The sequence below is a fragment of the Schistocerca cancellata genome, chromosome 1, assembly GCF_023864275.1.
Source record: "Schistocerca cancellata isolate TAMUIC-IGC-003103 chromosome 1, iqSchCanc2.1, whole genome shotgun sequence".
Lineage (NCBI taxonomy): Eukaryota > Metazoa > Arthropoda > Insecta > Orthoptera > Acrididae > Schistocerca > Schistocerca cancellata.
In genome coordinates, this window is record NC_064626.1 from 416,745,646 (window position 1) to 416,772,709 (window position 27,064).

Here is a 27,064-nt window from a genome sequence, read left to right on the forward strand (position 1 = left end):
ATTCTAGCCGAATTTCTGATACTAAATTGATGGATACATGTTAATGTCATGTATATGTTATTTTGCAATCATGAAAGTAAGAACATCGCAAAAAGATGTCACAGACAACAGCTTATAGTAACGTGCTACAGCATGACTTCGTAAGGCATTGTCATCTGGTAGGGACACATTTCCGTCCCTCAGTAACACTCATATCTGTCTCCGTTTACAAGTAAATGCGAACTATTCAGTTGCGGCAATGCCGCTATCGCTGGCAAGCTATTGTTGTAAATGCATGTAAATACGGTAGATTAAATAAATGAAATAAAAGTAATTTCGCATGTATCATTACAATAAACGTAATTTTTCCTCACTGATTGTGAAATGTGAGGTAACATCTTAAAATAAAAGAAGTGTGCAGTCACACTTGTGATGAAAGCAGAAGGGAGACGTGTGATGCGTGTACTGCAGAAGCTGTAGTGCTGCTCCAAGGCTCGCGCCTGCGGTCGGCTCGCGCCGGCAATATTAAACACTCGGGATGTCGCCGGCTCGGTTCCGGGAGGCTCACGACGTGTCGGCGCGGCCCGGCCGCCAGTGTGAACACCGCAATTCAAAATCATGTGTTTGATATCAAAGCGGGCGGCGGCCCGGCCAGGCTCGGCTCGGCCCGGCCTGCAGTGTGAACGCAGCCTTATTTCTACAAGGACTGCAGTGGGTCTGCACCTCTGGTGGCCCACCAATACCATAATCTCTAACAGGACTACAGTGATCTGCTCTGTGATGACCTACCTACCAATATTCTTCAAAACTTCGACTGACTCTGCGTTGGGTTTGCTCTCTTGTGGCCTATTACCTGTCTGCATGTCAAGAGTCAGCATTGTCTTTCCATTGGAAGGATAACACTACTTCTTCAAGACTCCATGGAAATACACTACTTCCGTGTGCATTTTCTTTTACTGCTCAGACTTTGACAAAAAAAAACACTGCAATTTTACTGTGATGAATGATCAGGACTGTCTTTATGGACTGTGAGAAAATCTTTGTTTTTGACCAGCAGTGTATCAACAAGCGTGTGCATTTGATATGTTTGTTATTGTAATTATGTAAAATTTTTTCAAATCTGTATTGCCCACTTCCCAAAACAATATGTAAAATTTTTTCTGGGAAGCATGGGGGCTATGTAAGTATGCTGTTTAGATTTTTATATTGGTAACGCCACGTAGCGCTCTGTATGAAAATCACTGGCTGTGTTGTGTGCAGTCTGTGGCTGGTTTGCATTGTTGGAAGTTGCAATTGTAGTGTTGGGCAGTTGGCTGTTAACAGCGCGTAGCGTTGCGCAGTGGTGGATGTGGGGAGAGAGGTGGCGGAGTTTTGAGAGCAGATGATCTGGACGTGTGTCCATCAGAGACAGTAAATTTGTAAGACTGAATGTCATGAACTATATATATATATATATATATATATATATATATATATATATATATATATATATATAAAATGACTTTTGAACACTATTAAGGTAAATACATTGTTTGTTCTTTATCAAAATCTTTCGTTTGCCAACTATGCCTATCAGTATTTAGTGACTTCAGTAGTCAGAATCTTTTATTTATCTGGCAGTATTGGCGTTCGCAGTATTCCAGTAGTTCGAGTAATGAAGATTCATGAACGGTATAGGTTATTGTTAGTCAGGGCCATTCTTTTGGAGGGATTATTAAAAGTCAGACTGCGTTGCGCTAAAAATATTGTGTCAGTTTAGTGTTGATCAGAATAGGTAAAGAGCGAAATGTCTGAGTACGTTCAGTTTTGCTCAGCTGTTTGAAAATCAAATAGCGTAAGAGTTTTATCAGCAGAGTAATTCATAAATTTTTCTAAGGGGACGTTTCAGTATATAAAATTTTGATCTGTCATTTGGATATTAAGTAAGTTTGAGATCAGGTCACTTTCAGGTCTCTCATTTCGCGGCACACACACACAAACTGAGAAGAGGGAGCCGTCGTCAGTCCCTGTTGTAAACATGACATCACACACCATTTTTGTCTGGCTACGACAACGGCTGCGAGAAACGGCTGTGTTCGCAAATAGGGAGGTCGGTTGTGGTGCTCCATGGGCACGCCGCACTTCCGACTGTGAAGAGTGCGTCCTTCGTAACGTAGAAGAGAACCCGAATATGAGTACCCGAAACAATCCTCATGCTATTGGCTGTTGTTGAGCACACGGGTCAGCGCCCATTGTCTCCGCTGTATGCGACCATAAAGTGGAAGATTTGAAAGTGGTGCTAACATCAAACTTATTCTACATCCAAACAGCGCATTTCAGGACAGGGGTTGCTTATCAAAACTTTAACTACTTAGTCCCCACTACAATCAATTGAAGCCTGTAATTGGGAATTATGAAACACATTGCATAGCTCTGTCCGTGAAACAGTGTCTACCATCTCATGTAGAGTCATATTGTTTGTGGGCCTGTTATAATATTCTCAAAGAGCTCTTCTTTAACATTTTTGGAAAGTATCAGCTTGCTTGACCCGTTCTCTTGTTGCCTACAGCAGATCGTATTAATACACCTTTTTTCCCACGGTTTAACAGCTTCAGTAACGTAACAAAGTTTGTGAAATACGTCAGCTTAACCCATTAAGTACCAGTGTCCTATTTTGAGGACAGAGCACATATTTATTTATAAATACACAATAAATTATTAATTTGCAACTATAACTGTTCTACGTCATTTGTTGATGCTTTTTATAACAAATGTATGCTTACAGGAAATTGAAAGCAATAAATCCTACCATTAATTGATTATTGAATACTAAGGCCTACTTTTCATTATTGCAGGTATTTACTTTATCGACAATTTAGTAATATTTGAAATATGTGGCAAAGATCTTTTTGTGATTATTTATAGTCAACAATGTGTCTTTTAAACTACTTGCATTGTTTGCTCAATTGGAGTTATATTCATTGTTTTCCATTGTTATAAAATTTGGTGTACTCGAAATAGGACATTGGGACTTGGTGTTATCATTTCAGTTATTTGTATTGCTGCACGTTCGAATATGAAACTCTGCTATTGCTGATGTATTTTCTTTTTAGAATGTGGTAATTTTACCAGATTTTGTTGCTGAGTTAACTAACAACCCTTGTTTTTTATACATATATATATTGAATTACATTATGTTGCATCATCAGAGAATAAGGAAGAAACTATATGTAAAACTTCACTGCCAAGTACATCCCAAGCTTCCAGAAGTAAATCGAAGAAGAGACGTCTTACTGATGAAAAAAGCAATTGGAAAAAGACACCTCCAGTTTATACAAAGCTGTCTCAAACTAGTGAGCATGACATCACCACAAAGAGAGAGGAATTGAAGGAACAACTTTCTTCCTTGACTCCGAAGGAGATGTTTGAAGAACTGATGAACGAAAACATATACGAGTTCATAGTGAAAGAAACTGTGAGATATGCAGTAAATATGAAGAATACACAGGATTTTAACCTCACAGTCGAAGAAGTGAAGGTCTTTGCCGGATTTCTTCTTTTTGCTGGCTACCATAAGCTCCCTGCTGAGAAGCTATACTGGTCTGAGGATGAAGAGTTGGCATACCAATTATATAGACAGCTACGTCAAGGAATAAATATCAGAAGTTGAAAACATTGCTTCATTTTCAAGATAATGACTTAGCCAATGAAAACAAACACGATCGCGGATCCAAAACTAGATGTCTCCTGAAAATGATAAATGAATCTTTTCAAAAATTTGGAATATTTGAGGAAAATTTGTCAACTGACGAAATGATTGTCAAATACTATGGACGAAGTGGCCTGAAACAGTTTATCTGAGGCAAGCCTATTAGATTTGGCTATAAGTTGTGGTCTCTTTGTGGAGCAAGTGTTTCAAATTTGATTTATACTGTGGAAATGATCCAGAAGATACTGCAAGGGATGACCTACTATTGGGAGCACATATTTATTTATAAATATACAATAAATTATTAATTCACAAGAAATAAATAGTTAAGACATGAATATAGTTTAGTATGCTATAGATACTGTTAGATCCCAGCATCCTACTTTGAGGACGGTCATTATATCAGCATGTATAAATATTCTTTGGCTATTTTCGTACTTATTGTGGTTCATACGCTATGTACATTACGATTAAGGAATGAAAAATTCAATTTTTAAAAAATATTAATTTGGGACTTAATGGGTTAAGAGAAAATAATTACCTCCGTCATTATAGCCTTAATAGGTTTCCACCGAATTGTAAAGAAATAGAAAGTAACAAAACGATACTGACAAACATTGACCGGCTGTAGAGAGTGGCTTGAAGAACAAGTTGAGATAAGTAGTTCAACATCGCCACTCAAAATTACTTGACGGTGTGGACTGGTTGTTACATTTCACGTGGTAGTTGCGGTTGTACATTTATACATCGGTCACAAGTCGCTCGAGCTCTGTCCACTCACCTTGCGTCTTGTAGTGGCTGTGGCTGGGTCCATCGCGGAGAAGACCTCGCGCAGTGGTAGGTTCGTTCAGACCCGGATCTACGATATTTCCGAACCGGGGCAAAAACTTAACAGTGGCGTACCCCCTCCCCCGGAACGTTTGTGATAGGACGTCAAAAATTTTAAAAAAATCGATTTTTCAAAAATATGTTCACTTCGTAGCGCTCATCTTTCTGAAGACTTTTGTATATATGAAACATATACACTCCTGGAAATGGAAAAAAGAACACATTGACACCGGTGTGTCAGACCCACCATACTTGCTCCGGACACTGCGAGAGGGCTGTACAAGCAATGATCACACGCACGGCACAGCGGACACACCAGGAACCGCGGTGTTGGCCGTCGAATGGCGCTAGCTGCGCAGCATTTGTGCACCGCCGCCGTCAGTGTCAGCCAGTTTGCCGTGGCATACGGAGCTCCATCGCAGTCTTTAACACTGGTAGCATGCCGCGACAGCGTGGACGTGAACCGTATGTGCAGTTGACGGACTTTGAGCGAGGGCGTATAGTGGGCATGCGGGAGGCCGGGTGGACGTACCGCCGAATTGCTCAACACGTGGGGCGTGAGGTCTCCACAGTACATCGATGTTGTCGCCAGTGGTCGGCGGAAGGTGCACGTGCCCGTCGACCTGGGACCGGACCGCAGCGACGCACGGTTGCACGCCAAGACCGTAGGATCCTACGCAGTGCCGTAGGGGACCGCACCGCCACTTCCCAGCAAATTAGGGACACTGTTGCTCCTGGGGTATCGGCGAGGACCATTCGCAACCGTCTCCATGAAGCTGGGCTACGGTCCCGCACACCGTTAGGCCGTCTTCCGCTCACGCCCCAACATCGTGCAGCCCGCCTCCAGTGGTGTCGCGACAGGAGTGAATGGAGGGACGAATGGAGACGTGTCGTCTTGAGCGATGAGAGTCGCTTCTGCCTTGGTGCCAATGATAGTCGTATGCGTGTTTGGCGCCGTGCAGGTGAGCGCCACAATCAGGACTGCATACGACCGAGGCACACAGGGCCAACACCCGGCTTCATGGTGTGGGGAGCGATCTCCTACACTGGCCGTACACCACTGGTGATCGTCGAGGGGACACTGAATAGTGCACGGTACATCCAAACCGTCATCGAACCCATCGTTCTACCATTCCTAGACCGGCAAGGGAACTTGCTGTTCCAACAGGACAATGCACGTCCGCATGTATCCCGTGCCACCCAACGTGCTCTAGAAGGTGTAAGTCAACTACCCTGGCCAGCAACATCTCCGGATCTGTCCCCCATTGAGCATGTTTGGGACTGGATGAAGCGTCGTCTCACGCGGTCTGCACGTCCAGCACGAACGCTGGTCCAACCGAGGCGCCAAGTGGAAATGGCATGGCAAGCCGTTCCACAGGACTACATCCAGCATCTCTACGATCGTCTCCATGGGAGAATAGCAGCCTGCATTGCTGCGAAAGGTGGATATACACTGTACTAGTGCCGACATTGTGCATGCTCTGTTGCCTGTGTCTATGTGCCTGTGGTTCTGTCAGTGTGATCATGTGATGTATCTGACCCCAGGAATGTGTCAATAAAGTTTCCCCTTCCTGGGACAATGAATTCACGGTGTTCTTATTTCAATTTCCAGGAGTGTATATTCGAAGAAATGTAAAACATGGTATTCGGTCTTAAGTGTGCCAAAGTGCAGTGCGATGCTTCTTCACACGGCATTCTTCTATCGCACCATCACTGTATTTCCCTCTGTGGAATTTAAACGTGAGTATTTTCTAATGGAAGTCATCAAACCTATCACGATAGTGGAAAATAAAAAGTCCTGTGGTGCCTCTCCTGCTTCCGGTCGGTCGATTTGATATCCTGCCTCCCTTAAAAGAAAAGTCACAGTTAATACTGGGTGGGATTATTTGTGACCGGCAGAATTAGAACTCATCAGAAAATTTTCACTCTTAATTGCCTATTAGCTAATAACTTTCTTTTGTGTCATTTCACTTTCTGCTTTGTTATTGCTCGCATAACAACTAATATATGAGATAAAATATGTTGCTACGAAAAGACCCCTGAAATACTTTTTAGGGATGCTGTGCTGTGGCTTTCTTTGGATCATTAATTTTCAACAAAACAAAATATATTATGTTCTTATTATTCTGGATCTGGCTTTCTATAAAGAGAACATTGTTTCGTTACTGTAGCTCCCTAGAAAGTTAAACATATATTTCTTACTTTACAGTTATTGAAAAGGTTACTGAAAATTATTTCGTTATCAATACTGATGTTACAGTACGCAATGTTTGTTCAACATCAAAATTTTGCAGTGGATTTTTGTTAACAGTAAAACACCAATAAGTACCACGACTAACACGAGAACATGAGACTATTATCTGAGAAAAAAATTTTTTTACTGTAATGTTTGCCTGACCAGAACTACGCACAGCAAGATTTCTTTTGTGTCATGAAGGTAAATTATCCTTTTGCACTGTTAATAATATATCATCCGCAGTCCGCTTCCACCTGTAAAACACATCATAAAATCTGCTGCTCTGCCCTGCAATCCCGAAAGCTGAAAGAAATAATTTTGGTCCACTATTACCTGTCCGCTTCTTTGCGGTATGATTGGTTTCATTTAATGGAGTTTGAATGCACCGCGGCTGCAGCTCGTTCGTTCATAGCGCAGCTCTGCACCACCAATAATATTTAAATAGCTGAAAATGTCTCAAAAGTACGGGATAAAATACCAGGCAAGCTTGTTACAAATCATAATGCCAGTTGTCACTAAGTAACTCTATTCAAAACATTTAGACAGATTAAATTATTACACACCTTTACAAATCAATGCCTAATGGCGTCCTTCTCTCAGTCTTGACAAAAGAACGCTACACAAGCATACAATGTAGCGTCACAGGCTCTTCCTACTCACATAACTGCAAAACGACGACAGAGAAATTAATGCTCGGTCACTACTATTTATACTCGGTGTGATATATTTTCATCTTTGTTTGATATTTAATAAGTATCGTCTGTGGCGGTTTCAGTTCTCGCCGACACAGATATTATCTTTTAAACAAATCGGTACATAATTCTATACAAGTATAAACATGACACGTAATGGTTTCTCTTTATTACACAAAGTTCACACAGTCATTGTCCACGCAATTACAATCATCCAGTTCAATTATTCTTTTCTTTTTTTACCACATATAATATGTGTTTTGGGAGGAGGCGTTACAGTCACATAAAATTAAATATGGGAAACATAAGACCTGTAAAAATAGGAGACAAGCAAAACAGTACACATTTCTTCAATCCTTAGGTCCCAGCATTTCTTTCTCTCTAATCTTGCTACAGCTTTACACGGCGAGCTTCCCTTTCTACGAAATAATCTATTACCTCGTCAAAGTTCGTCAAACGTTTTGCTACATGAAAAATTAAAATGTCGTTGTGTAATACAGAAAAAGCTGTTATTCCGAATAGTACCCAAGACTGGTGTGGTTTCTCGATTTGATTACGTCTGTTTTGTCAGTGTCCGCTAGTTAAAACGAAATAGGTCATTCTAGTACTGCAGTATTTGTAACACGCCGAATAAGCGAGGCAGTTTTCGTACAAATGGCCATTTTTATCTACCTCATTTACATAAATAGCATGATAGAATATAATTCACGAAGTGCCAGTATCAAATGTCTATTAGGCCTACTACAAGCAAAAAGTTTTATGTTAGGTTTCACGTTTCGTTCCTATGCTCCAGTTTCTCAAGCATGAGATCGAAAAGTAATAATACGACATTTTTATATAAATTTGGAGTGGCATATTCTTCCATACAAGTTGTGTGATATCCCCGTTTCTTCTCCTTCCTCGTTCTAACAAACAGTCTTGTCATTACTAATTCTGTGACTATTCCTGCCATTGTCAAAAATTACTCTGCGATTAAGTTCACTAATTCCGCCATAACCACCAATTCAGATATCCTGCGTTTATTCTCCGGTTACGCGTTATTACATGTATGTACAACGCATTTTCTGCGCTATTCCCAGGATACAACATAAAGCGTCTGCTAACTGGGGACTATACAACTGGTAGTGTAGCAATCTGTCAAAAATTTTCTTTCAGAATTTCTTTTTCTTGGATACACCGAGAATATGTAATTTTTCTTACCTGTTATTCCTGTTAGTCGTTTATTTCCACTCTAGTAATCAGAATCTATGGTATAACAATGCTGATTATTCGCACTCCCAATCAACTACATAAAGAAACTGCGATTGACATTTACTCGTTCTGGATTATCCGGCTCAGCTTCTATAGTCCCATCCCCTTTTGTCTGCTGGAAAGTTTTTTTTTCTGGATGCGACGGGAATTCCCAGGCAGAGACATGTGAGCGTACAAGCCGTGGGGTGAGATTAGAGCGGCAGTTTCCCGCCACAGAGCACTTGGCTGGCGGTTGCTACGGGGCCGTGGCGAGCGGTTAGCGTTACTCGGTCTTGGAAAAACCCGAGCGGACGCTAGGCAGGGGTGCATATGGCCGTGTTTACGCTCTTGGAGAGATTTATATGCCAGAGATAAATGGATAAAAATAGATCTAAGAGTGACACGGAGGTGCGATCTGGCACTCATAGACAGAAAAACATGTAAAACTAAATTATCTAGATGCACCAGAAAAATATATAATAGTTTAAAAGTTACTGTCGTCTTAAAATTGTGAATTTGTGAAAGTTCAAAAGCTAATATCTCGGCAATGCTTTGGCCGATTAACAAATCTTTACAGATGTGGCTAGTAGAGCTGCATCGACCAATCATAGCCAATTTAGCTGAATATGTACCATTTTTAATGAGAGGTCGGAATGTGGGATACGACTAGAGAAATTGTGTTTTTGTTAATAAATAAATTTAAAGAGATGAAACTAGTGACAGCTTTCTAAAGTTTAAAGAGGTAGATGAGTAATTAAATATGTAGTTTTATTTGTTTATTTATGTTTAGCATCAAAAATACGGTAAAAGCAATATCAAGCCACAAGAACGTTATTTGCGAAAAAACGGTGGCAGATACAGAAAATTGGACCTTAAATTCTTATTGCCCGGAAATTTTCCATATATTTGAATGTATCATATATGCTTTTGTGTTTAGTTTTAGAATATTCGTAATTTTTGTCAAACATTGTTTTGAGTTAGGCAGTCGTTTCGAGAATGGATAGGGCGGCCATCTTTGATGACAGGGCAGTGAGGTTTTGAGTGACGTTAATAGCCGGACGTGCCGCGCATCTGGGGGAGTAGTGTTGGTAGCCACGTTCGAAAGCGATCAAGTGGAACGCAATATAGTGGATTAGAACAGCAGACAAGAGTGTATTTTGTGAACTGTGTACAGACTGTCGAGTGCCGTGATCGCGACATATAAATTTTATAGTCAAGTGTTGTAGCACTAGTTGTTAAAGGCTGCCCTTGCGTAAAAGCCCCTCAGTTTGCATTTTGAGCGTTTAGTGAATTTATTGAAAAATAGAAATAAACTACTTCTTCTTCTTCAGTAGCTCTACAGCCCTTGGTGAGCATTGGCTTCTTCAGCAATCTTCCTCCACACTTCTCCGTTATTTGCTGCTCTTTTCCACCCCCGGACTCCCATATTGCTGTTATCCATTATTACCTCATCGATCCATCTTCTTCTAGGTCTCCCTTTTCGCCTAACTGAATGGATCATACCTTTCATCATTTTCTTTGGAATTCTATCCTCTGCCATTCTCTCCAAGTGTCCTAGCCATCGTATTCGCTGTGATTTAACAAATTTTACTATGTCCCTGCCTTGTATTAACTCTTGTAATTCGGCATTGCAGCGTATTCTCCACCCTTCTTCCTCCCTTATTGGCCCATAGGTTTTGTGTAGTATTTTCCGCTCAATGCTTCTTAGAGCATTTTTATCGTGTTCTGTCGACGTCCATACCTCTGAGCCGTATGTGATAACTGGGCGGACTAGGGAATTATATATGAGCAATTTAGTTTTTCTTGTAACAAGGCTACTTTTGAAAAGCTGCATATTTGCAAAGTAAGCTCTGTTTCCTGCTTGCATTCTTTCCCTTATAGCCTTTCCAATACTGTTATCATTTGTTATTAGGGCTCCCAAGTAGTTAAAAGAGGACACTCCATTGAAGCATTTCCCATTGATGTTTAGGTTTTTAGGGGTTCTTCTGGCCTCAGATTGTGACATTACCATATATTTTGTTTTGTTTACATTTACTATGAGGCCAATTTTTAAGGCTTCAGTTTCCATTGCCCAGTATGTTTCTAGGAGTGTACTGGTATTTCTTCCTACTATAGCAATGTCATCAGCGTATGCACATATCTGGCTAGTTTTCATAAATATGGTGCCTCTTTTGTTGATTTTATTTACTGCACTATGCAGGGCAATGTTGAATAGGACAGAGGAGAGACTATCCCCTTGTTTCACACCTTTATTAAAGTCAAAGCTTTCACTTGTTCTGCTAAGGACCTTTACTTTTGCTCTTGTCTCTGTCATTGTCATTCAGATTATTCTTATTAATTTAGCACATATACCAACTTCTTTCAGTACTCTGTATAGTTCTTGCTGTAGTTCTACTTATTCAAATTATAAATCAACGTGAGTGACTCAATATTTTAAATTTCACCACAATACCTGCCTGCATTGTTTTTTATATTTTATTTCAGTTTAAAAATTGAGTTTACGACAGGTGTGAGCTGGCACCCTACGACGAAATACGTAGACAAACATTGAGATCAGCCACATCTCTGGGCCGCTCAATCAAGCTGAGTGTAAGAAATATATATACTTTCGTGCCATAGCACGTGGGGGCTCGATCCAAACTATTCAAACTTCAATGTGTAGTGCCCAATACAGTCGTAGACATCTCATACACTATGCACGTATTCAAAAATCAACTTATGATTCGTTCAGAAATCAACTTAGAACATATTCAAAAATGTTCTTAAACCAACTGCGATGCGTTTCACTACCATATGAATAATCAATAGACCAACGTGCGCTGGATGCTAGGCGCTTTATGAAACAAGTCTTTTTTCTTCAAGAGTATACATTTGGCGCCCCCCTGAAATTGCTGCCCAAGGCGGATACCCCGGTTTGTTTCCCCCTCCCTTGATCAGGGTTTGGATTCGTCGACTTCATACGGCATGACTGCAATGAGGGTCTAGCGTACTGTAAATCTACTGAATGAGTACGTAATTTTTAGGGATGCGAGAATCATTTATTGCTGTGGTGCAATGTGAACCAGTGCACTTCATCACACGCATGATGTCAAGATAACACATAAATTAAAACTACACTGTCACATTATGTACATGCCAGAGCGACCTATTTCTAAAGTATGTGACCTGGCGTCCAAATATTATGGCGAATCTGTTTTAAATTTAGCCAATCAGATGCCAGGAAACGCAACATTTTAATTCATTTAGTAAACAAAGTCGTGGTCGCGTATAAGTTATTATTTTTTATTTGTAGTGCACAGTTTCGATCTACTACAGAGATCATCATCAGATCTACATTTCTTGGTAATAGCAGGAATCGCTGGCGTGGAGCACACTGGGAGCAGTGTTCTCATCACCTGCATGTAAGGGCCCGCTCCCTGCCAGCGATTCCTATAATCACCAAGCAATGTAGATCTGATGATGATCTCTGTAGTAGATCGAAACTGTGCACTACAAATAAAAAATAATAACTTATACGCGACCACGACTTCGTTTACTAAATAAATTATAATATTATTAGATCGCTGTTACTTGGAACAATATTTCAAAAAAATTTAAAGGCAACATATCCTTTCAAGGGACAGCCAATGGGAAAAGAGAAAACGCTTTTCTCTGTTCTACCACATGTTCACTCACGCACCTTTTCTGCCAGTTCACGTACTACTCAAGCCCCCAGCGCGCTATCACGGTGCATCACGACACAATATGCGTTGCGCAGCAATTTTTAACCCATATTGCACCATATTATATTTTCTGCAAGGACCAATAACCATAAATATAGAAACCTACAGCCAAAAACACCATTCAACGATGCTACAGAGCGTCGAAATTACAGGGGCCAACGCCTGCCGCTAGACAGTCCTTTGGAAGCAAAAGAAGGCTGTGACGCTGGCGGACCGCAACCACAAATTCTCGCAACAGACCTGACGACGTTCAGGACGTCACAAGCTGTTTAACGCAACCTCGCCTGTCACAAAATCGCTGTAGAGACTGTAACGTAGCAAATTATTACGAGCTGTCACCTTGCATTGAAACCGTAGCTTGCCTCAGAGCCGGGAGGAGAGCAGATGTTGGTTCTCAAGCTGGCGCAGCTGACGCTGGCTGTAAGGTGTCAGGCAAGTCCAACACCTTCCATGAAAACCCTGACATGATAGCAAATCCGGCAATATGTCACATAGCTCCGAATAAATCCTGACATTAAATTAACCAAAGTAATACGATCAACGAGTGAGCAAATGGAATGCCACAGAGTAACGCAAGAACGCCTAAATGCATGTCATACCTTCCCACCGTGAAGCAGACACCGTTCCAAGGGGAGAAACGAGAACAGAAGCCGAGAGCAGAGCCGTGTAGGCTAGGAGGCCCTATAATAAGGGACACCCACATCGCCAGCCGACTGCCAAGAGCATCCTCCGCCCTTGTTAAAAGATAGAGCCCTCCAGAAGAACATTATAGATCTTACGACAACACTAAAAGGGCCACACCAGCTTCAAGTTTTAGCGTGAGACTATACGCGTCTCTGTTACATAGCAAACATTAAAAAACATTGCCCCAGCATGAAAAGTATAACGTTTCTCATTGGATAGATAGAATTTTTGTAGGCGGAGCTTAAGGTTAACATTGAGACGCTGATTGGTCAGTTGAAAACACAGTCAGATACCTTTTTCTTAAACCAACTTCGGTAAACAGTAGTAAGGAGAAGTTCGAGAGAGTTGCTACCAAGACGGCGAGGTGTGTGGAGCTGCGCCACCAGCCGCCCCTGACGCTGCCTAACCGCTGACACATGCGATGCCACATAAGAGTGCATAAGGCTTCACTCAGAACTGCAGAAGTCTCATGTGTTACACCCCTTTCACATAATACTTGTGTTGATCGTCAATTAAACATCGTGGTATTCACATTTGCTACTTGAAGTTAAAATCTGAAATGCGATGATTTTTCTGTTATATAATTATTGAGAAACCACATCAGCCACTGTAATTTACGACAAGTTAAATAAGTAACTAAAGATAATTGAGGGTCACTGTAGACCATTTTTGATAGTTTTCTCTTTTATAAAACTTAATTTAAACCTAGATTATAGATGTGATATGCCATAGGTCATCCTTCGATCCATTATAGAATTTGGAAACCCATTCAGGGAATATTCGTTCACATTTTTGTTGAGCGCAGTTGGTTTTTATCAACCTGTATTAAAATATTTCCTTTTATCAATAGTGTAATTTATAAACAATGTTTTGTGAGTAGAATAAAAATTCCAGTGGTAAACTTAACTGCTTTTTCGACGTTATTTTACCAGCTAACAAAAAAATAGGAAAGCTTTGAACCCTTTCCAGTAAATTTAGTTAATATTAAGATTCTTTTACAGGGAGTGCAGTAGAGATGATTTTGAAATCATTAAGTATTTGATTATATCATTGCTAGTCTCACTGAACTCTTCTGAACTCTACATGTCATGTGTGGTCTGGTGTCTCCTTACCAGCAACAGGTCCCAGGTTCAAACTAGTCAATTCCCTAAAAAACACTCCCAGAGCGTCGTTGCACGGAAGTGGTAGGGAGACACGACTTAGAACAAACAGACACCACACAGAATGTTAGATGGCTATTGGGCATGGCGAGACATGTACTTGCTTAATGCTGCGTGTAGTATGTTACACATACTGCCAATGAATCTGAAGAAGTACCATTAAATATTATTCGACCTTTTTCATACTTTTCATTCCAAATTCTATGGATAACACAACCATTCCCTTACAATTTCAAATCAATAACTTCCATACTTTCGGAGATATACATTTTTACCTAAAACACATAATAACCGTGCTGGCATTTTCAAACTGAGCTTGGCACTTAATGCATTTCTCTATAGTATCAGTTGAAACTACAACCAAAAGGACACATTCACATAAACTAATTTTCTGGAATTTTCTATAGTTTCTTTACCACAGATTTTTAACGAATTAAAAGCACATTGGAAAATTATTATTTCTTCGGGCTTTGATTATGTGAATGTTTTGGAGACTGAGAGAGTGAATGCAGGATGCACGTAAAGTGAGAAAGCGATATTTTATTTAAACTACACTACCGCTCATTAATTTCAATACACCCAATAAATGACGCCTAGTTCTCTGTAGATAAGGTCTAATACCGTGGGTACGGTTGAGGAAGCAAAGGAATAATACAACAGCTGTACACATGTCATGATTTTTATTTGTGGTCATCAAGATACAATAGTATACAACAAGCAATGTTGTGTAAATAAACATTATGTACCAATCTGGTATGTTTGTTTACCCTTTTGCCGACGGACGCCGCATTTGAATCACCTGTGTTGTCCCCTCTAGTGATATGATGTCCGCAACGAATGGCAAGCATTGCTACGATATATAAGATGTGGTTCCTGCATGTCAGTTCCTTCGTGACAATGAAGTGTGCACATCGCTAGTATGGCTCCACGGGTGGAGATATCCATAGAAAAACGTGCTGCAATTGTAGCACTTAGCCAAGCAGGTTTACCTATTCGCCAAATTGCGAAACAGTGTAGTGTGTCTACAGTGGGAGTGCAATACACCCTTCACTGCGAGAAGACAATAGGTAGCAATAAGGACATACCACGACCAGGACGACCTCGTAAAACAATTAAAACCGATGATAAGAGAAATAGATTTAAAACAGCACCCCAAATTAGTGCAGAATTGGTAAAAAAGAACACGACAAAAATATCTGTTGCAAGAGTAAATTAGGAGACTGACTGAAGCCGGCTTGAAAGTATGTGTCACAGCAAGAAACCCCTTCTAAAGCCCATACATAAAGAGAAGAGACTTGAATGGACTAGAAAACACGGTAATTGGACATAGGAATAGCCGATGAAGGTGTTGTTCACCGATGAATCGAAGTTCGAGATTTTTGAAACTGGAAGGAGAATATTTGTTCGCCGATTTGTAGGGGAAAGGGTAGCCCATTAGTTTACGGATGTTTTGCCGGAAATAGAGTTTGCGACATTGTGAAAATACACTCCTGGAAATTGAAATAAGAACACCGTGAATTCATTGTCCCAGGAAGGGGAAACTTTATTGACACATTCCTGGGGTCAGATACATCACATGATCACACTGACAGAACCACAGGCACATAGACACAGGCAACAGAGCATGCACAATGTCGGCACTAGTACAGTGTATATCCACCTTTCGCAGCAATGCAGGCTGCTATTCTCCCATGGAGACGATCGTAGAGATGCTGGATGTAGTCCTGTGGAACGGCTTGCCATGCCATTTCCACCTGGCGCCTCAGTTGGACCAGCGTTCGTGCTGGACGTGCAGACCGCGTGAGACGACGCTTCATCCAGTCCCAAACATGCTCAATGGGGGACAGATCCGGAGATCTTGCTGGCCAGGGTAGTTGACTTACACCTTCTAGAGCACGTTGGGTGGCACGGGATACATGCGGACGTGCATTGTCCTGTTGGAACAGCAAGTTCCCTTGCCGGTCTAGGAATGGTAGAACGATGGGTTCGATGACGGTTTGGATGTACCGTGCACTATTCAGTGTCCCCTCGACGATTACCAGTGGTGTACGGCCAGTGTAGGAGATCGCTCCCCACACCATGATGCTGGGTGTTGGCCCTGTGTGCCTCGGTCGTATGCAGTCCTGATTGTGGCGCTCACCTGCACGGCGCCAAACACGCATACGACCATCATTGGCACCAAGGCAGAAGCGACTCTCATCGCTGAAGACGACACGTCTCCATTCGTCCCTCCATTCACGCCTGTCGCGACACCACTGGAGGCGGGCTGCACGATGTTGGGGCGTGAGCGGAAGACGGCCTAACGGTGTGCGGGACCGTAGTCCAGCTTCATGGAGACGGTTGCGAATGGTCCACGTCGATACCCCAGGAGCAACAGTGTCCCTAATTTGCTGGGAAGTGGCGGTGCGGTCCCCTACGGCACTGCGTAGGATCCTACGGTCTTGGCGTGCATCCGTGCATCGCTGCGGTCCGGTCCCCGGTCGACGGGCACGTGCACCTTCCGCCGACCACTGGCGACAACATCGATGTACTGTGGAGACCTCACGCCCCACGTGTTGAGCAATTCGGCGGTATGTCCATCCAGCCTCCCGCATGCCCACTATACGCCCTCGCTCAAAGTCCGTCAACTGCACATACGGTTCACGTCCACGCTGTCGCGGCATGCTACCAGTATTAAAGACTGCGATGGAGTTCCGTATGCCATGGCAAACTGGCTGACACTGACGGCGTCGGTGCACAAATGCTGCGCAGCTAGCGCCATTCGACGGCCAACACCGCGGTTCCTGGTGTGTCCGCTGTGCCGTGCGTGTGATCATTGCTTGTACGGCCCTCTCGCAGTGTCCGGAGCAAGTATGGTGGGTCTGACACACCGGTGTCAATGTGTTCTTTTTTCCATTTCCAGGAGTGTAGAAGGTTGTATGGATCAGAAGCAGTACTACCACATACTTCAGTATCATGCAATTCGAAGTTGATTGCGCTTAATGGGGAAAGGGTTCACCTTACAACAGGATAATGATCCAAAACATTGGTCGGCATACTGTACGAACTACACTGCATCAAAGTACTGAATTATATGGTATGGCCGTTCCAAAGCCCCAGTTGTAACCCAGTTTAAATGGTCTGGGATGAAGTGGACAGATGTATCAGGAAAGCTAATATATCCATTGTGAGGCAGTCATTAAACCCAAAGGAGGATACTGTGACAACAAGAAAATATAATTATTCTGATTGTATTATATATGTGGAAGTTAATATAATTATATTTTGTGAGAAATAACGTTGGAATTGTGTTGTAAATCTGAAATACCAGGATGTGTTGAAATTAATAAATGTATGTAAATGTGTACGTAAGAAAGTTGTTGGGCAATAGGGAATTTGTGACGACTGAGGCAGCCAAAAGGGGTGTTCAGTATAAATTTATCAGTGATTTATTTTGTGAAAAGGAATAGTATTTTGTTTTCATTAAATTTTATGTAGTTTCGAAATAATGAGATTTCTAGTCTAAATTATTTGTGGTACTCTGATTGGCTAATATTAGAAATACTGCGAGTATTGAAGTGTTTGTTATGATCTGATTGCTGCTTAGCAATAGGAATTCAGAATTTCCTGCCCATTTGAGTAAGGCTTTGTCCCTCAAATCTATGAGTAGATTATGATCGCTAGGAAGGCGTCGTTTGGTTAACACCTATGTTAAATTGTGCTGATCAAATTTGTAACAAAATGAAGAAGTCCATGCGTTTGATCGGATCTCGTGAGTAGTGGGGCAAAGAGAGTGTCACCTCACATTGTATGGTTGCCAAATTTATTCAAGATGGCGGATCTAAGATGGTGGTGATAGAGTGGCAAAGTCACAATGACGTCATGGCAGGAAGTTCTAATTTTGGCGGGAAAATAGGTAACTGCACTACCTCCACTAACCTAACCCCTCCCCCCTCCCTCCCCAAGAAAAAGGCAGGAAGTTCAAATTTTGGTGGGATACCTCCACTAATCTAATTCATCCAATCACCATCTCTTCCTTGGAATTGGCAGGAAAAGGACTCAGTCTGTGATGGATAGGATGGACATAAGTCTTTATTTTGTATGTGTTGTTTATTTAAACAGTTTGAGTTTTCATAGACAGTAGCTCCATCCATTGTGTTCACCACAAGATCAGGAGCCCAACAGACACAGTACACAGCACTACCACCAGATGGCACTCTCATCCCATCTGTGATGTAATCAAAGATGGCGGTCTGGGGAAAAATGGCGGTAACCAATAGGAACCCTTAATTCAGTCACATGTTAGACTTCATCCAGTAGGATGGCGTATTTGGTAACGTCATTGGAGGGGGTATAGGGTAGGCTCAGCAGCTCTGGGATCTCAGTCTCACTCAGTCAGCCAGCAGCTGCAACAGCAGCAGAAGAAGAAGAAGTAGAAGAAGAAGAATCATGAAGCATCAACAGTAGTCACAGTCCAATCCAGCCCTGCAGAACAGGAAGAAACTTAAAAGTAAGTATCTCCTATCACATCTTTCTCTGTGGTTAGCATTATTATTATTATTACAGGTTGTTTTTACGTCTTCATCCATATGTAATGCTTCTTCATCTTTGTCCAACAGTAGCCTTCAATGCGTCCAAGCCCACAAGTTCGACCGCCAAAATATCGACCTATGCCACCTCCAAACCTGTAGCAACCTCAGCTGCCATCTTGCCAGGACCTGCACTGATCTCTATACCTGTGGCAGCAACAACCTCCAGCATGTCTGAACCTGTATCTACCATGTGGGATCCTGTAGCGCACCTAGCCCACTTTTTGGAGCAGGAGAAGGAGCTGTTGTTGTCTGTCCCACTCATCGATTTGTGTGATGAAGAAACACATTCTGCACCCAACACATCGAATGCTGGTGGTCCTCAACGACAGCAAGGTGGCGGACAGTACTGGTCACCAACGTATGAGCCATCCCAGCAGAACATCCCTGTGCTAGTGCAGGCACAGAGTGCAGATGCTGTGTATAAGAAGGCATCAAGTGCACCCATGCATACAATTTAACTCCCAGTGGAAGGAAACGTGTAAACTTTGGTATAGAAGCACATCATGAATGGGGCTTGCATTCGAGAATAGGAATTGAAATTGCATCAAAGGGTGTTAAAGTGCCTTTTTTTGAGTTCGCCTGGGACAAAATATGTCATGCAGAGTGCTACATCAGTCAGCAGACGACTACAGAGTATTATCCAACTCGTCCCCCCCCCCCCCCCCCAGACATTCGCCTTACTGGTGTGACACTATCTATTATAACAGTGTATGATGACTCTGCACCATGTGTGAAATAGGGTGACAAGTGCATATATCTACAGCACGCCTCAGTTATGAACTTATACAATCTAGATACTGCAGTACACCTTGCATCGGAGAGACTGAATCGTTGGTTGCTGAGCTTAGACTCTGCACCTACATGTTCATACTGTACATGTTGATGATTTGGAGCAATCCCTTTGTTTGCACATGAACACTGAACCAAAAGACAAACATATTAAATGTGCATGTGAAATAACCGACAACTGTGAGGTACCTGCTGGCTTGAGGGATATACGTGCAGAATTTATTGCATGTCACAAGTCTTTGTTTGGGAAATACTGTACAGGTGCAAAGAAGAAGATAAAGAAAGAGTCTGATGATTTTTTTAAAATACTGCATCCAATGTATGATATTTAAATTAGTAATTTGTATACTCAAACAATATTGTGTTTGTGTTTCATTTCACACCTCTCTCATTATAGTCCAAGTATTATGCATATTAATATCATTATTTTTAGTGCTACTGCTATAATGATGCAGCAGCAGTCAGTTACCCCAGACATCATCTCACCAGTCATTGACAAAATGAATGATCAAGTTATTCATCATGCATAAAATATACACACATCAAAAAAAGCTTTGCATTAGCCCAGTTCCAGAAATCCTAAAGATAAACGTTGACTGTGGATATTGTATCACAGACACAGTCCCTTTGACTGTTCATAGATGACACTAAACCCGCCCAAAGATGTAAAAAACCATGCATTATCAGCACCTATTACATGGAGGGGTTCGACAGCAGATCAGGTCTAGTCATTCCAGCAGGAAGGATGTGCACATCCCATATAATCTGAAGTTCAATCATGCCTAGACGGTCAATAACGCGGTTCCATCGCTTCTGCATTGTTACTTTGTGCCAGGAAGGGTTCTATACAAGGGAAGTGTCCTGGCGTCTCAGAGTGAACCAAAGCGATGTTGTTCTGACATGGAGAAGGCACAGAGAGACAGGAACTGTCGATAGCATGCCTTACTCAGACCATACAAGGGTTACGACTGCAGTGGATGATCACTACCTACGGATTATGGCTTGGACCAAACACAACAGCAACACCACCTTGTTGAATAATGATTTTCATTTAGCGACAGGATGTCATGTTATGACTCAAATTGTTTGCAATAGACTGCATGATGCACAATTTCACTCCCGACATCCATGGTGAGGTCCATCTTTCCAACCATGGCACCATGCAGCTCGGTACAGATGGGCCCAATAACATGCCGAATGGACCACTCAGGAAAGGCATCATATTCTCATCACAAATGAGTGTCGCATATGCCTTCAATCAGACAATCATCACAGACATGTTTGGAGGTAACCCGACAGGCTGAATGCCTCAGACACACTGTACAGCGAGTGCAGCGAGGTGGGGGTTCCCTGCTGTTTTGGGGTGGCATTATGTGAGGCCGACGTATGCCACTGGTTGTCATGGAAGGCGCCGTAATGGCTGTACGATACATGAATGCCATCCTCCGACCAATAGTGCAGCCATATTGGCAATTCATTCGTCTTCATGGACGACAATTCGCGGCCCCATAGTGCCCATCTTGTGAATGGCTTCCTTCAGGATAGCATCACTTGACTAGAGCGGCCACCATGTACTCCAGACATGAACTTTATCGAACTTGACTGGGATAGATTGAAAAGGGCTGTTTATGGACGACATGACCCACCAATCACTCTTTGGGATCTATGCTGAATCGCCATTGAGGAGTGGGACAATATGGACTAACAGTGCCTTGATGAACTTGTGGATAGTATGGACAAATATAGTGATGCATCAATGCAAGAGGACGTGCTACTGGGTATTAGAGGTACTGGTGTGTACAACAATATGGACCACCACCTGTGAAGGTCTCGCTGTATGGTGGTAGAACATGCAATGTGTGGTTTTCATGAGCAATAAAAAGGGTGGAAATGATGTTTCTGTTGTCTCTATTCCAATTTTCTGTACAGGTTCTGGAACTCTCAGAACTGATGTCATGCAAAATCTTTTTTGGTGTGTGTATATAGCTGATTTCTCTGTGCAGCCAATATACCTCATTTGGTTACGTGATGGAGCTATAGTGGCTACACATACTATTACTGTCCCTTCAAGTGTATCTTTCTATATATGCCAACTGCTTGTCTGTGCCTGCCGTAGTTAGTATCATGGCGGGGTGGGTGAAACGTCCTCATCACAAGGACTTTGTTGTCGGTGACTGGTCCTGTGAAGATGCAAAACAAAACCTGAAGAAGAAGAAGAAAAACAGAATATTCCTTCCTGATAATATACGAGTAATTATGGTAGGTCCATCCAAATGTGGCAAGACTAATGTCCTCATGACGCTGATAATACATGTGGATGGAGTCTGATTTGAACATGTTTGTGTATTCTCAAAACACTGTTTCAGCCCAAGAATCAGTATTACAGGAGATATTGCACAGTGTACATTGGGTTACATACACGACATTCCATGAAAGTGGTGATATCCCCCCACCTGAAAATGCAAAGCCTAACATTGTCTTCATATTCGACGATGTTGCTGTGGAAAACCAAAACCAAATTCGAAAATATTTCTGTTTTGGTCGTCATATGAGTGCTGATGTATTTTATCTAAGCCAAACACATTCCAGGATCCCAAAACAGTTGGTTATGGACAAATCAAACCTCATTATATCCTTCACACAAGACAATCAGAATTTAAAACACATTTACCAGGCACATGCAGGAAATGACATGTCGTTTAACGATTTTGTAAAGATATGTGCTGATTGCTGGAATCATTCACAGTATGGGTTTCTCGTTATACAAGAAAACTAAATGATTGTAGGTACAGCCAAAATTTTCAGGAGTTTCTGTACATATAATGTGGTAAGAGAGGGTAGAACACCCTAGAAATTATATATTGAATGACAGTAAAGGTGAAGAAATTGCAGGCTGCTTCTACACCGAGGTGTAGTAGAAAAGCTCAGAACTGGATGTGTTTCTCGTGGAGAGAGTCGAGGGTCATAACACGTCATGGAAGTAAAACACTAGTCAAAAGGCTTGGTTTTCCTGCAGCACAAAACAGTTGGATTTATGCTAACAATTTGCTGTATAATGGGGGCTCACAGTCCACAACCACCGCAGTAGCATAACATGCATGCTAAGAGACGCATTAGAGGAGGTGGTGGTATTCCACACAAACTGTCAGTGGAATTACACATTCCTGGGTATAGCTACTGTGGACCTGGGACAAAGCTTCAGAAACACTTGACACAAGATAAGGGGGCTAATCTGCTTGGCGAAGTGTCTGTGGAACATGACATTGCATACGCTGCAAATAAAGATCTCTCAAGTCGTCACATTGCAGATAGGATTTTAGCTGATAAGGTTAAGGCGATACGGCGAAGAAAAGATATTTGTACAGGTCAACGCAGCACTGCATTTGCAGTTGATAAAACCATGCATGGAAAAATTAAGTTGTGTTTCAGAGTGATTAATTTCAAGTGAGTTACGAATGCTGCACATTGTGCACTAAACAAGAAGAAAGAGAAGTGTGGGAAGCAGAGCTGTTTGAAGAACTATATCGTAACAGTGATATATGCAGCTAAAAACGCACTGAAGTAGAAAGGTCGGGGAAAAAGAAGAAGAGGATCGGTTAAATCTTCTCGAGCTCTACCAGTACCCAAGACGTCTGGTGGTTTTCTTCATTCCTCGTCACAGTCCTCTCCACGCTCTCAGCAGTAGGGACCATCGCTGGTGGTGTTGCAGCTATTGCTCGAACGGTCAAGAACGTGCAAAACTCCCAAGTACAGTTAGAACAGACATAACTGCATGATGGACGCCACAGCCATCAGCAAAGGACTATACTTGAAACCATGCAGGAAAGGTCTTGGTCTATTCATAAATAAAAAAGGAGCCCATTAGCGGTCCTACCAAATCGACCACTCACATATACTGATCGTCTTAAATTTGTTAGAAAAAAATTCAACATTCTAAGATCCCTTGGAGAACATGGTATGGTGAATTTAGATGTTGCTGGAGGCCTCAGCATCCCCTGGGTGTCATATGTTATGAAAAATGCCGATACCTTGTAACCTCCCCCTCACTTATCGACCTTAATGACCGTGAAAAATTTAACCACGTGTACCTAATGGAAATTTCGGAAAAAGCAATCGTCACCGAAGTTAATCTGTCGGTAAAGAGGGAGGAAAGGCTTACATCTAAATGAAAGGAAAAATGCAAATGAAATTGGTGCAAATTAATTTTTAAATGGGTAAATCTAATAAAGAAAGTAAATGTACAGTCGTTACATTAACAATTAATTGGCATTAATTAGATATTTGAGATTTGGGGAAAATTACGGTCGCTAGTCCCATGGACAACTACTATAATAACTGAAAAAGAAAGGTTATTGCACATATAATTAGCACTAAAAGCGTGGCAACTGAAGGTTGACACATGTTGTGTGAAAACTGAATGTTTGTCAGAAGTAATAAATTTCGCTACACTCTGACTTAATTTAGCAGAAGAATTAATAAAACTGGAAAATTGAAAGTTAATTTAGTGACTGAAATTAATAGTGAACTTTGTTTCTGAAGCACTACGAAATTCAATAAAATAAGGTTAGTCTTGGGCTACCTCAAAAATCATTTCAAAAGTTACCTGAATCTACGCAATTTAGAAATAAGAGATTTAACTTTGAACTTGAATTAAATGATTCTGAACAATTAACAGTAATAACATTTAGTATGTATCAAGCTGAGCTGCAGTCACAGGTAAGCTAAAATATGGTAACAAAACTTGCACTCTTAATTTGTGCTTGGGTAGTCTAAATATTGTAGCCAGTTATGAATACCTTAACTGAACTTTGAAATTAAAGCAGTGAAATGGAATGTTTTACTTTAATGCTGGCGTCTGAATTTCAATGACACTCGGGTTCATTTTGGAAAAGGAAGGGTCCCTGCTTCATAATGCAATTGGGACAATGAGCAACAAAGGTTCATGCTACGTTGCTGTAATTTGGTGATACAAATTGACCAGTTTGAAAAGCTGAGTTCTGCCATACAGTTCTAAAACTTTAGGCTTCCAGTCTTCCTTGTTGGTTGATTGAAGATTTGAAGTCATCGATCGAGGAGGTGGCGACAGTAACTCATTGTCGGCCATCGCTGTTGCGGAAGCTGGATGTTGTCGTGCCATCTTCTCGACACGGTCACCAGGCAAAACGGGCTCTTGATGTGTACCAGCTAAAGCTTCCCGTTCGCGACACTGTGTCAGAAACTATCATAGCAAGTCAAGCGCAATTACATGCTGTCAGAGCCCGAAGGCGCGGCAACTCACGGGAGCGTCACACAACACACCTGTTCCACCGCCCTACTCCCGCCAGACTCTCTCTGCTCTGCCCGTGCTCCACGTGGCAGAGTAAACACTACCAAAGATCCTAAACACTTTGGTTCTCCACACGACCTATCGATGTATTCGTTCGATAGCATAGTTTTCCCTAGGCAAGACACAGCGTAAAAATACAAATAGTACTTACACAACAAACCAATTATACATCGACATAAATGCATATATATATATATATATATACAAATAGTAAAACAATTACAATATATAAAGACACAGAAATGTCACATCTTCAGGTAACAAAATAAGGAAAAATCTATAGTACAATAGATGGAAATAGAAGGATATTTATTTCCGGCGTTGCACATGCCCCACATTGTCTGAGGATGTTCGTGTAACGTAAACAGACTCAGAAAATGTCCCAAAAAGGAAAAAAACAGTGGAAATGCATATGCTCAAAACATCAAGAAAATTTAGCATTAGGCTAATATACCATAAACCAATTTTTAGACCATAATAATTGACTGGAGACACTCATAACCTTATTCCACTCTGTCATCTTACACAAAAGAAAACAGGTTGACAACATATTAAATTTCATAGAAAACATAGAAAATGGTTCATCTATTCTAAATCAGCAAAAGTCCTAACAGTATCAAGAAATGGAATACTATTTACAAAATTAATCAGAGTACATGGTCACAAAAACTGGTAGATCAAAATACGCAAATTAATAATTAATTACATGGAATACACATTTTTATATAACCTTTTCATAATTAATATTCTTGTCATGAGAGTCCACTTAACGCTAAACAAGAAAGTAATACACAGTAGATCGAAAAAAAACATATATACTGACAGCAGAATTCTTTCACATCAGCTGTCCGGGAAGAAAAACAACTCCGCCTTCCGTACTCGCAAGCATAAAGAATGCGGCACAAGAGCCGACAGCGGCTCCGCCTCGCCAGTATTGTTGCGCCCACCTGTGCGGCATGCTTGATCTCACTCACCTGTGTAACGGCATTTCCAGAACGACCGTTTCACTGAATTCTTTTGGAAAACCTCTCTCCCGAGTAATCTCAAGGAGTCCATTAACACTATCACAGTGGATAACTCAACACTGTCCATCATCACACGCATGTACTAGCCTAAAACTTAAAACAGCATCTAAGTACATCGGCAATGACTAGTAAATCACATATTCATGAAATCTTACAGCTAGTTGCAAAATCATATTTACATTCCTTAATCTACTGTGACGCAGCTAAAAACTTAAACTAACAACTTGGATTTTTCAATAAATTAATAATTAGTTACTCTTAAATCATTTAGTCAAAATTAATTACTTATTAATTACAACTTCTTTAATGTCCTCTTGGTCAGGCAAAAGCATGGCAATGTAGTAAATCGTTAAATCTTACACTCTATGTTTACATACTGTACAAATTACCCATTCAGTGGTATTAATCAATACTAGGTCGGTACAATTTCAAGTCTACAATGTTCCGTATGCCTAATAGTTTTCCAGAGCTTGGATACTCTAAGCAATACGCATTTGTGTGAGGTATACCAATGATTTTATATGGTCCATTATAAACAAACTTAAATTTGGATATTTCATTGTCTATCTCGCTCGATTTCTCATAAGCTTTTGCAAGTACTAAGTCTCCGATTGCAAACTTAGCAAAACGCGCTTTAGCGTCATGACGATGTATGCGAGCATCGGCTTTTAGCTTCATTATTTCTCGCAAACGATCTTTTTTCACGCCAATACTAATGTCAATCCGTAGAGGGAATTTGATTATCTCTTCCACTAATCCCTGTTTGTCTGAGAGCACACTCTTATTCCTCATTATTACTTCATACAGGCCTCGTCTTTGTTCGTGTGTTAATTTTGACACACCGTCTACAATACTTTCCAGTTCACTTCCTACACTATTGTCAATGCCGAGATTCCTCACGTTACAGTAGTTCAAATTCATACCTACGTCAATGGCATCCGGCCAGTTAACAATGTGTATAGGCTGGTATTGCCTATGCACACCATCTCCTGCCTCGTCAAAACTAACTACTATTGTTTTATCTTGGGACGTACATGTCAAAGTTTTGCTTTCGCAATTAATCACTGCACGGTACTTTAAAAGCCAATCTAACCCGATAATTACTTACTAAGTCTGGCACGACGACAAACTCTT

At 41.4% G+C, this 27,064-nt stretch overlaps 1 protein-coding gene across 1 annotated transcript; it reads left to right on the forward strand.

Moving 5' to 3' along the window:
• The first annotated feature begins 517 nt into the window (after window positions 1-517).
• Window positions 518-3,628, forward strand: LOC126180611 (uncharacterized). The gene is made up of 2 exons (XM_049924710.1): window positions 518-584; window positions 3,168-3,628. The coding sequence occupies exons 1-2, from the start codon at window positions 518-520 to the stop codon at window positions 3,626-3,628; spliced, it is 528 nt and encodes a 175-aa protein (XP_049780667.1).
• Window positions 3,629-27,064: the final 23,436 nt, after the last annotated feature.

Coding starts and splice junctions, on each gene's coding strand:
- LOC126180611 (XM_049924710.1), top strand. CDS start 518: ATGTCGCCGGCTCGGTTCCGGGAGGCTCACGACGTGTCGGCGCGGCCC. Junction 585..3,167: donor CGGCCGCCAGTGTGAACACC/GCAATTCAAAAT, acceptor TTGCATCATCAG/AGAATAAGGAAGAAACTATA.